Raw genomic sequence first — 11971 nt, forward strand, 5'->3', positions numbered from 1 at the left:
CCTAGAGAAGGCCAAAGTTCAGAGGGTGTGAGACCCAGGCGACTCTCAGGTTTCGCATGCGGGGCGAGCGATGTGTTGGCGAGAGCTGCACCGGGGCCCCGGGGGTGAGCGTCATCCGGCAAAACACAAAACCACACCCGCTGCAGTACCCGCTAGCCTTCATGCCAGTTAGCGAAGCGGCAAGGGAAAGGCCGGTTCTTGCCCTCGTTTTATGGATTAAAAGTGTCCACGATAGGAACACAGAAGACGACGTGCGTTACCACGAACTAGAGGTCGGGGACCTAACAGAACCGAAATTCAGCGCTGGTTCGCCCTACCATAGCGGACCACGCGGGGCAAGCCCCGAGTAGCCTAAGCCCCGCCCCCGGCCTCCGCCAGTGAGTTGGGGGCGGAGTCTGAGGGCGGTTGCGTGGGCCGGGCCGGAGGAAGGCGGGCAGTGGGCGGGCCCGCAGCGGGGTCTGTGTGCGCAGCTGGGGCGCAGGCCACGCTGAGACCCGGAGCAAAGCTGACCCAGTGCCTCACCATGGACTCGCGCCCCGAAGAGTACGAGCTCAACGGCGACCTGCGCCCGAGCTCGCCCGGATCCCCGCACGCCTCGGTAAGCACCCCCTCCATCCGTGCCGCTGTGCGACCTTGTCCGACGCCCGCCCTCTCTGAGCCCTGCTCCCACGGCTCCCAGGCACCTACGGGCGCCGACCCGCTGCGCGCCGCGTCCGCAGTGAGGGTCGGGGTGGTCGCCATGCCCCCTGGGTCCCGCCCCCTTGCCAGCGTGGTCGCGGGGAGCCCAGGGATGACCCGGGGCTCAAGCCACTCTGGAAGGTTGGGCTGGGGCGCGGGCGGTTGGCAGGCTGCCGTAAGTGGCCCGGGGCAGGTAGCGCCCACACGGAGCTGCGCAGCCGTGGGGCCTGGGCGCCACCTTCACTCCGCTTTGCGCGGCCCCTGCCTTCCTGGCTCTCTCACGGCGCTCCAGCTCTGCCTCTGCTCTGGTTCGCTGCGCGCCGGGGGTAGGCGCGGAACGGATCCCGGCCTCTGGGCTCCGGGCCAGCAGCGGGCAGACAGTTACGTCACTTACGGTGTCCACAGCGACCGCACAGTCTTGTGCATGCCCTGATGGAGAACTTGGGGCCGCTGTGGTCTCCTCCCCTCTCTCCACCCTCGGGTTCTTGCGCCTCAGCCCGCCTTGCTGGCCTTGGAGCGCTGTGAGCATGGGGGCAGGCCCTGGCAGTGGTCCCATTTAGATCCAGTACCCTCCCACCCTGGGGTCCTGTCCCACTGTTGGAGCAGGGCCAGAGTAGCGGTTCGTAACCGGCCTTGCCCAGGACCAGCACTTCCCCCGGGCCTCTGTTTGTGGCGCAGGCCTGAGCACCACCCTTTGGTAACTTGTTGACATTGGACATTCTTTCAGTTTCTGACCCCCTGGGGGCAGGGACAGGACAGTGGCCTCTCAGACATGTACATCAGACTAAGGCCGAGACTGACCCTGCTCAGGTGTGGGTGACCAGTCCTAGGTGATGCTGTAGTAACAGGCCATATTTAGGGGGTGGAAGGCAAACATGTGGGGCAAGCAAAGCCCTGGCCTGGGGAACAGTCCCTCAGCAGGCAGGGATCCCTGTGCTCAGGGGTCACTGCCATTGGCTTTAGGACCAGTTGCGGGTGCTACAGCCCTGTTCCACTCAGTCTGAGAGCCTAGACCAGTCCTCACGGAGAAACCATGGGCAGACCGCTGAACACAAAAGCGGGTAGGAAGACTTCCTGACCAGTGGGGACCTTGGCACTGAACCCTGGGGTGTGAGTATGTGTGGAAGGGCATCCTAGGCAGGAAGAACAGTGGGAGAAGGGCCCAGGGGCTGGACCACCAAGTACATCGGGGTTGGGGATAGGAGGTCAGACCTTGCCAGCTGCGGAGGCCATGGAGGCTCATGTGAGAGTGGACATATTCTTCCAGGGGGCTCCAGTCACAGGCAAGGAGGCTCTGGGAGAGAAAGTCAGGACTGACAGCTGCTCTGCTCATCCAGCCTGGGGTCCAGGCCCACCCAACACTGCTCTCTGTCCAGCCTCTGCCTTCCGCTTCCCCCCCTCAGGACCTGCCTCACTGTGCTCTGAGGCACATTACTCTGTGTCTCAGTGTCTTATTTGTGAAATGGGGTAAGAGCAGCACCTCCAACAGAGGGTTATGAAAGAAAGTAAAAGTGCTAGTCACTCAGTCGTGTCTGACTCTTTGCGACCCCTTGGACTGTGGTCCGCCAGGCTCCCCTCCGCCAGGCTCCTCTGTCCATGGGATTCTCCAGGCAGGAATACTGGAGTGGGTGACCATTCCCTTCTCCAGGGGATCTTCCCAACCCAAGGACTGAACCCACATCTCTTGCACTGCAGGCAGATCCATTACTGTCTGAGCCACCAGGGAAGCCCTCAGAGGCTTGTGGTGAGGACTAAATGGGCTAATGTGTGTGCGGTGCTGGGGTAAACTGGACACATAGTATTAACATTCCTGCCTGCCAAACTAGATCCTCTTTCAAAGATGACATCCTGGCAGGGTTTAGGAAGGGCAGCACCTTCCCCCAGGCGCAATCCGCCCTCCCCCTACCCCACCATAGGCACAGCCCTCCCCCTGCACCTCACCTGGCTCTTCCACAGCCTTCCCTCCCAGTGGCCCCTGCCTGAATCCTAGTCCCAAGGTCCTGCTTTAGGGGTAGAAAGGCTTACTGGGAGGAGGGGAAAATCCCAGGATCTTCAGATATGTCCCCACTTGAGCAAGAGCCCCGAGACAGCAGGATGTGTGGGCTGAGTCACCACGATGTTGTCAGTGTGCCCCTGGCTAAGGGGAGGACTGACTGGGAGCCCAAGCCCAGAGCCCCATCGGTCTCAAGATGCCCTGCTGCATGGCCTTGGGCAAGTACAGACTCTCTCTGTGAACCTGTTTCCTCTTCTGTAGAGTGGGGAAGAATCACTCACCTCCCAGTGTGACTGGGCTCAGAGGAGAGTTATATGTGTAATCCAAGGGCAGATGATCTGTCAGGCCAGGGCAGTGAGGGAGCGCCACAGATGTCCACCTCCACAGATGTCCCCCTCCACGTGCTGCCTACCCCTGTGGCCTCCATGCAAGGCCAGTCTGCTTAGGGCCCCTGCTGGAGTGAGTTGGTGTCTTTAGTCAATTAACTCACTTTTGGATGGCAGCAGAAGAAGTAAGAAGCCTTAGTTATATTGTGAAAATAAATGTGGCCATGCCCAGGGTTTATCTGAGGGGGCAGCTGCCTTGGACACTGCAGCAGACTCTGGGGCTATAGCCAGCTGAGGACACAGCAGGGCGCTGGCAGGACAGGGTGGAGTGAGGCTTGTAGGGCAACATTTGGGCTTGGAAACCAAGTCCCAGGAGGGAGAGTTGCTTGCATAGCCTCAGCTGCTGGGAGAGGTTTGCTCTTTTTCTCTTAAACTCTTTTTTTGGCCTTGCTGAGCTGGCATGTGGAATTTTAGTTCCCCGATCAGGGATTGAGCCTGTGCCTCCTGCCTTGGAATTGTGGAGTCTTAATCATGGGATCACCAGGGAAGTTCCAAGTTTGCTCTTTTTCTCATTTCTGCTCTTCTGGCAGATCCTGAAGCTGGCAGGGTCTTGGCCATGTTCCAAAGGGCAACCCTGACGTGGCTGCGCGGTTACTCCTGGTCAGTGTTGAGCCCACAGGAAGCAGGACTGCCCAACCCTGCTCAGCTGCTGCGAGGACCTCCCACCCCCACCCCGGGAAACTTCCTGCCAGGAACTCAGACATGGAACAAGAGACCTCCCAAGGCTGGATGGGCACAGATGGTGTGGGGACAGTGCAGGAGTGAGCTAGTGTGACCTGGGGTGGGTGCCTTCACGCTGAGCCCAGGCAGTGGGCACAGTAGTAGCTTATGCTTCACACTGATGGATCAGACAGATCCTACTCGGCCCCAACAGATCCTGCTTGGTCGGTTCTCAGGTCCCAGCCCAGAAGACTCCAGAACCCCCACATCCACTGTTGCCCACTGAGCCCAAGGGGACGGGCCCTATGCAGGAGGGCCCATCTGGAGCTGGGCTTCACTCAGCTCATGCAGTTTCTCAGGCTAGTCCTCTCTCTTCCTTGTTATGGACTTCTACAATAGAATTAATACAAATTGTTACAGTTCATTTGGGAGGCAGCCTTTCAAAGCCGTGAGGCTGGATGGTGAGGAAGAGGAATATCCAGTCCTGCCCTGCCCCAGCTGTGCTCTAACCAGCCACTAGGCTTCTGAGCGCTTCATTCACTCCCCATCATATGCCCGCCTGCCCATTTTATAGCTGAGGAAACTGAGCACAGACCAGCCACTCTGCTGGTCTGTGGTGTGGCAGGATGTGGAGATAATAAAGGGAAGGCCCACATCCACATCCCACCTCTTCCCAGAGCAGCTGATGAGCCTCATAGATTTTGGGTCTATGAGGGCCTTGGACTCTCATTCTTTAGATGTGAAATTGGGCTCTGGGAAGGGGGGCAGGAATTCCCATGTAGGCATCTTGTTCCATGCTTGTACCTGGGATTTTGAGTAAGTGGCAGAATTGTGGGCAGGCAGGATTGGAGGAAGTCCATAACCCAAACCTTGAGGTCCTGCAGAAATTCAGTCAGCCACGGCCCTGGCCTGCCTTCATCTCCCAAGGAAACAGAGGGTTTACCGGCAAGAGGCTGAGGATGGGCCAGACCTCGTGGGCCCAGCTGGAGGCCATAGGCAGCCTCTCCAAGCCCAGGGTGAACTGGAGGATGCACTGTGTTGAAACTGGGTACTCTGAGTACCGCAGACCTGTTTTGAATCTTGCTTCTGTTCCAACTTACCTCCCTGTCCAAGCTGAGGTTGCTCATTGCAGTGTGACCCTGGGCCAGGTGGCCTGGGTCCCTGCGAGCTGCCTATGTACAAGTGACTGGGATGATGCACTCTGTCCACAGAAAGTAGGCTCAAGGAGCCAGCCTTGTGGGCACCCCTGCCAAAACCAGCTCCTCCTCTACAGGCTCCTTCCTGGCTTTTAGAAGGAAAAAAAGGGGGGGGGGCAGCCCTGAGCTCACTCAGCTTCTGAGATGCCACTGGGGTTTCAGTGAATTCCTTTTGGCCCCAGGGACACATTAAACTGGCCGTTTGTTCCCTGCACTGCCCAAGTCATGGGCAGAGGTCTCAGTGGGAGGGTCCCAAGCATGGCTCCTAGCAGCTGGGTGGGGAGGTGAAGCTCCACACCTGTGCAAAATGGGCTCTGACTTCCCCCCAACTTGGGTGACCTCCTCAGGATAGCGCCTTCCCTGGGATTCACCTGTACAGGGGTCACCTCTCGGGCCCAGAGCTCTCCCCACAGCTCAAAGCCCCTCCCCAGAAGGCTGGGGTACCAAAGTCAGGCATGAGGGAAATAAATCAACCCTGAAATCCACCCCCCACCCAAGGCCCTACCACATAAAACTTCCTGGGCCTCCTCCCCAGTGTAGACATGAGGCTGTGCCATGTCCTGGGTGGCCCTTAGCTTCAAGATGGACAAGCTGGGTTCAAATTCTGATCTGCCTCTCCCTCACGGTGGCCCTGAGTAAGCCCCCTTGAGCTTTAGCCTTCCACTCTGTAGAATGGGAGAACGGTGCTCTTTCTCACTGTTAGGGTACTTGGTGGGTGGTAGAACTTCTCAGACTGTGGCCTGGGGTGTACAGATGGGAAAACTGAAGCCCAGGGAAGGGAACATGTTGTCAAGGCTACACTGCAAGCCTGTAGTCAGCTAGGGCTTGACCAGAGTCCCCTCCCCACCAGCCGTCTGGCCTGCACCCTCTGGCCAGTGCTCCTTATCACTGCATGGGTTGAATGGGAAGCAGATGGCTCTGTGGGCAGGAAATGACCTGGCTAGGAGGGACATATGGGCTGAGGCTCTTGCTTGCTACCCGGGGCCCTGAGACAGTGACCAGACTCCCCAGAACCTCCTGACATGTTTGCTCCCTGGCCCTGTTGCACATCTAGGGAGCTCAACCGCAAAGGGGGCTGGGGTCTTCAAGCACTCAGCCTCACAAGTGACCGTGACCCCATTGCTGCTCTGCAGGGCCGGAGGAGACTGTGGTGTCAGCTCTCAGAGCTTCTGAGCCCTGGGACCTGGGTTCAAATCCCAGTGCAGCCCTCACTTCCTATTGACTTTGGACGTTTCCTCCACGTACAGCCTCAGTTTACCCCTGGTAAATGGTTGTAAAGACAGGGACTCCCTGGAGGAAAGCACTGAGCTGAAGGGTGAATAGGATGACGGGCTGTGCCCTGGGAACCCAAGGTGGAGGACGGTGGGGCACGGGGTCCCTGTGATGGGGCACTGCTGCTGCTGCTGACATTGTGGATTTGAATGCGTGTGTGGTTGCAGAGGCGTGAAATATTTTTACAGCTCAAGAGAGTTCAAAGTAAAAGAGGAATTCTCCCTCCTGCCCAGAAGCCTCCACAGTTAGCCATGTGTGTGTTTGTTAATGCGTACATACGTATACATTGTATGTATGTGTGTACATGTATGTGTACATGTATCTACACGTGTTTGTGCGTGTGTACCATGTATACATGTTAGTGTGTGCTTACACACGTATATGTATTGTGCTTCTGTGTATGTGTGTATAGATGCGTGTGTATGCCATGTATGTGTGTATATGCTCATGAATGCGTGTATTTGTGTGTGTATAGCTCCCCTGCCCCCAGAAGGTGGAAGCTCCTTGGAAGACCTGCACCTGGCTTTTCCTCTGGGATTGGGGATTGGGATGAGCCCTGAGGTGGCCTCAAGGGAGGACGTTTTGATATTTCTGGTTTATGAAACTTAGGGGCACATGGCCAGCAGGCCAGGGCCTCCAGGATGCCTGCACCCAGTGGAGCATGTACATGATGGAGCATGGCCAGCTGTGCCACTTCGCAAGAGCAGAGCTGGGAGACAGCCTGGGTGCTTTTGAGGCAGGGCATAGACCCTGGGGAGGAGTGGTGTGCCCTGGGTGTTCTTGGCCTAGGTGGGTGGCCCACCCAGCTGTGAGTGCAGTTGTAGGCCTGGCATGGAGAGTCAAAGGAAAGACCCCACTTGAAGAAAGAAAGAGGCTGCACATGGAATTTCCCGGAGAGCAGGGCCAGGGCGCTGGGTTGGACAGAGAAGGCTTTCCCAGCGAGCTCTTGGGTCTAGAATTTTAAACCAAGGGGATTTGCTGCTTAAGAACAATTGAGACTGAGGAAACACAGGACACGGGAGTCTGTTCCCATGCACACCCTCCTGTGCCTGTTATTCTAGATTCAGTTTAAACTTTAAAAGAAACAATGTAGTGATGACCTAGAGGGGTGGGTGGGGAGGTTGGGAGGAAGGTTCAAGAGGGAGGGGATGTGCGTATACACACAGCTGTTCACTTTGTTGGACCGCAGAAGCTAACACAACATTGTAAAGCAGTTATACTCCAATTAAAAAAAGAAGATATAATGTAAAAGTAGTTTTACTTCTGTAAAACTTCTGTATTTCTGTAATTTCCATTGTATAGTTCTGTAATCTCCATGCTTTCTCCAACTGCAGAAAGTAGAAGTTTGCCCTCCCCAGAACCCCCACCTCCCATCCCTGCATCTTTCATGAGTCTAGAAATAAGATCTCCCCAATGGCCCCAGGAGGCCTAGGCTCAGGGAGGCCTGTGGACAAGTGGCCAGGGCTGAGGGGTACAGGTTAGTTCTGGGAGGTTGGGGAGGGGCCTGGCCGGGGCAGCTTGAAGAGGGCGGATGGGCTGGCTACCAAGAGGAGGCCAGGCGGCCTCCAGTTGCCTTCAAGTGAAACAGCCGTTGCAAGAGGCAAATTCCAGTGCCTCTCGGGAGGGGCCTTTGTGGCCTGGACTCCAGCTTCTGAGGCCAGCCTTCTTCCGCCTAACTCCCCTCCCTGCTCCTGCCCCTGCAGAGAACCTAGCCTGCAGAGAAGGTCGGCTCTGGGTGGGGCCTTGAGGCACGGCGGGCGCTCGGGAGTGACAGGGGCCTGGCCTTGAGGACTGGGGACGTTCTCAGGCAGAAGCGAGGGAGGAGGCAGCCGAACTTGTGTCGCATTTTATCAGCACAGACATGAAGCAGGATAAGCTCCAGAGCGCCACACAGAAGGACCAGTGGGGCACTCTAAGGGGGACCTCGTGCCTACTATCACAAATACTAGTAATGACGGGTCAGGAGGAGACTGGAGGCACAGACGTGTGGCGGCCTGGGTGTGGTGATGGTGTCACGGTGCACACTTAGCTCCACACTCCTCAGGTTGCTTATGTCTATTATGTACAGCTTTTTGTGTGTCGATCACATCTCACTCAGTAAAGTGGTTTAAAATTGTTTTTAATAAAAAAATAAGGAAGAAGCTAAGTTTAGCTGTAGATTAGAATACTGAGGCATCTCTTGAGCACCTGCTGTGTGCCCACACAGCTGGGAGATGGTCTGGGTGGATCAGCCGTCCCAGGAAGGCTTATTTCACAGGTGGGCAAGTGTGTGGAAATCTGGGATCCAGCTGCTGTCACGTCACCTCCCTGGCACCAGTCACCTCCTGAAGGGAAGGGCGGGCAGGGGCACGCAGGGGAGGCTGCCAGACGGCCCCACCCATGGCAGGCAGATGGCTGGCAGCATTTTCCCGTCTAAAACCAGAGTGTGCGCTGAGGCTGTGTTTTGTCTCCTTTCTCTTCCAGGACTTGATTCCTAGGGTGGGTCTTGCAGGGCTGTACAGTCTCTTCTCTGGGCCTATTGTTCTGTTAACCAGCACATCCCTTTCAAGCCTCATCTGCTGACCCGATCTACCCCCACCTTCTTGCCAGTACCTAGGAAGGAGACCAGGCTCAAAGTAGGGGACACCAGGGTGGGCCCGGGCCTACAGTCCCCTGCTGCAGAGCCTGGCCTGACCACCCCACTCCCTGCAGCCTAGCCGCTGGGGCAGGAACCAGCCCATCAACATGAACCATTATGCCAACAAGAAGAGCGCAGCTGAGAGCATGCTGGACATTGCACTGCTGATGGCCAACGCCTCCCAGCTGAAGGCTGTCATCGAGCAGGGCACTGGCTTCGCCTTCTTCATCCCCCTGGTGGTCCTCATCTCCATCTCCCTCGTGCTGCAGATTGGTGTGGGCGTGCTGCTCATCTTCCTCGGTGCGTGCCTGGGCAGGGGGCTGCAACAGCGGGAGGGCCCTGGGTACCCCTGCCCTACAGCCAGCTGATTCTGCCCGCATACACTCTGGGATGGGTCACAACGTTTTTCAGGCCCTCATGAGCCGCATGGGAGCCCAGCCCGCCTCGCTAGGCCAGGCGGTCCAAAATGTATTAACAGCTCCCACTGTGGCCCCCAGAGGGCCCCTCACATCTCTATCCTTCTACTCACACAAGCTGAGGACACAGGAAAACATCAAAACCACACAAAGAGTTGACGTGTATTGGGCACCTACTATGTACCCGCTAGTCCTTAGGTGGTCTATAGGGACCAGGTGATGGTCCTGCACCCCCAGGTGAGGGTCAGGTGTAGAAGCAGCAAGAGTTTGGGTTCCCCTCCACCTGGCTGTGTGACCTCAGGCAGGTGGGCCTGTTTCCTTGCCTAGAAAGTGGGCGTAAGGACAGCCTTGGGTACGTGTGGGAATGGCTTGATTATCACGCACCAGTGCTCAGAATGGTGCTTGCCTATGTGTGTGCAGTCCCTTGTGCCTTAGAATGCAAGCCTGGGCCTCGGGCCTCCACGCCTTCCACTTCGTGATGAGGTGCCAGGCCCCTCTGAGTTTCTTTTCACAGAGCAAGCAGGGCTGTAGCAGTCAAGCCAGAGATAGCAGCCTGCCTGGGCCAGGCCCCATTTTTGGCAGTGTTTTAAAAGTAGGCATGTCTCTCTCTGGGGGTGCAGAAGAGGGCCCCATATCTCACAGTGCCTGCTCCCTCTCACAGTTAGGTATGACCTCAACAACCCTGCCAAGCATGCGAAGCTGGACTTCCTCAACAACCTGGCCACTGGTCTCATCTTCATCATCGTTGTGGTCAACATCTTCATCACTGCCTTTGGCGTCCAGAAGCCTACCATGGACACGGCACCCCGGCAGTAGGGGCTCAGGTGAGCTGGCAGGGCCGTCCCCAGCAGGGTCTATTCCTCCACGAACCCACCCGCTCACCCCACTGGGCTGCTGACTCAGTGTGGGAAACTCAGGGTCTTTTGTGCAGACCTCCCGTGACTGCATCTGTCCTTGCCTGGGCCTTGCAGGGTGGGTGCCCCTGGGCATGTGCACCCCCTACACCATACTCAGCCCACTGTCCTTGCTCAGAGAGACCCAGTGCCTACTCAAGGTGACCCCACTTGGGAGCAGAAGCCACAAGGAAGTCAAGTGAGCCTCGTAACACACTCAACAAGCCCCTCCTATAGGGAGGTTGTGGGGGCTCAGATGCAGGCAACCTGGATTGTCATGAGGGCAGATACAGAAGGCTGGCAGGTCTGGCATGTGTCCTGGCCAGGGTCACACAACGCAGGTCCACGGGGCCCTGGACCCAGCAGTCCTCAGGCCTGCCACAGAGGCAAGGCGGGTGCTATAGACAGACAGCAAACACCTGTGTGTCAGGGACATAGGAGGAAACCTTCCAGATTGACCAAGTGGACAGTGAAGCAAGATGCTGGGAGCAGGGCCTTTGTGTGGCCCCAATGTGAGCATCTGGCTTTTACTTGCCCCCGCCATCACTGTTGGCTCCACCTGGCATCAATTCACTGCCCAGCTGCTGGCCACAGATTATTGTTCAGTCTGTCCCCCATGGAATCCTCTGGATACCAGCCTGCTCCCTCACTCATCACATGACAACCGGGCCATTTATTAATCACCTGCTGTGTGCCCCAAACAGTCTTGAGTTCCCCAAGCATCAGTCTAGTGAGGAGACTTCAAGGTCCCCATGGCACATGCCCACCCACCAGCCCCTGCTCTCAGGGGTGCCCTGTCAGAGTGTGCTGGGCCAGGCTTTTAGACCCTGACAGTGTCCCACGGGGGGACACCGTGGCTCTCCCAGGTCAGAATTGGGCTGACTCTGGAGTCAGAGTGGTCCCGACATTTATGGGCTGGTTAGCAGACACCACGCTGAGGCAGGGTCACCAGAACAGGGCTGGAGGCTCCTCCGGCCTTGGTGACTCCATGCCTCTCCTCTTCTTCTCTGCAGGTGCCCCTGGATTGTGCCTGGCCGCAGCTGCCTAGACACAGGAGGTGCCTCGCCCTTGAGGCCCATCCTCCTGTGCACGGGATTCCCCTAAACCGCCGGAGCCCAGGCTGGCCCCACCGGACTGCATCCAAATAAGCCACACGTGCTCAGGCCACTCTGGCCACACAGGGCCTGCCCCGTCCTCAGCTGCTCCTCCTCCTGGAGCATGGAGTAGCCAGGCCCAGAAGATGGAACTGGTGAGCCTTCAACAAGGGTTATCGCTGCCGTGGACATGCAGCAGGCCCAAGGATGGGGGTCAAGGGGCTGGCCCCATCTAGGGACATTTCCAGAGAGACGAGGCAATGCCAGTGCAGCAGCATCCTGGCCTTGTGCGCTGCCCACCCTGGGTGACCTGTGACCTCTGCACTTCCTGACCCAGGACTATAGACCATCAGTGACACTGTGGGCCCCCCACCGTGGCCACTGACTCAGACCTCACACCTTCCACCAGCAGTGACTGGGCAGGGCTTTAGCCCCTCCTTGGGGATCTGAGCCCCCACTTTTCTATATATAAGTAACCAATAAAGCTGATTCTTCTCTTCGTGTGGCTCCCAGCACCACCCTCCCTGCCACCCAGGCCTGGGTGCAGCACCTCAGAGTCCCCAGCCTATACAGCCCTCCTCTGTCCCTCCCTCTAAGCCTGTGGTCTATGGGAGGAGCAGCCTTTGTTGGCATCTCCAGACATCACCCCCACATGCATGTCCTCGGGGCAGTCAGCTCAATGATCCCTGAGCAGACCCTCGTGAAAAGTTCCAACACTCCCACATTTCCTGCAGTTTACATGCCCACTAGCTCCCTTCTGTACCCA

General features: G+C 57.4%; 1 protein-coding gene across 1 annotated transcript; it reads left to right on the forward strand.

Moving 5' to 3' along the window:
- The first annotated feature begins 489 nt into the window (after positions 1-489).
- NINJ1 (ninjurin 1) lies at positions 490-11704 on the forward strand. Its single transcript, XM_004004069.5, has 4 exons — positions 490-598; positions 8877-9102; positions 9880-10042; positions 11125-11704. Exons 1-3 carry the CDS (start codon positions 524-526, stop codon positions 10032-10034), a joined length of 456 nt encoding a protein of 151 aa, XP_004004118.1. The 5' UTR covers positions 490-523; the 3' UTR covers positions 10035-10042; positions 11125-11704.
- Positions 11705-11971: the final 267 nt, after the last annotated feature.

This window comes from Ovis aries, chromosome 2 (assembly GCF_016772045.2).
Source record: "Ovis aries strain OAR_USU_Benz2616 breed Rambouillet chromosome 2, ARS-UI_Ramb_v3.0, whole genome shotgun sequence".
NCBI classification, from domain to species: domain Eukaryota; kingdom Metazoa; phylum Chordata; class Mammalia; order Artiodactyla; family Bovidae; genus Ovis; species Ovis aries.

What these genes read in the sequence shown, in the direction of transcription:
- NINJ1 (XM_004004069.5), top strand. Translation starts at nt 524, where the DNA reads ATGGACTCGCGCCCCGAAGAGTACGAGCTCAACGGCGACCTGCGCCCG. An exon ending in CCGGATCCCCGCACGCCTCG is followed by an intron (nt 599 to 8,876) that starts GTAAGCACCCCC and finishes CACTCCCTGCAG; the next exon opens with CCTAGCCGCTGGGGCAGGAA. An exon ending in CGTGCTGCTCATCTTCCTCG is followed by an intron (nt 9,103 to 9,879) that starts GTGCGTGCCTGG and finishes TCCCTCTCACAG; the next exon opens with TTAGGTATGACCTCAACAAC.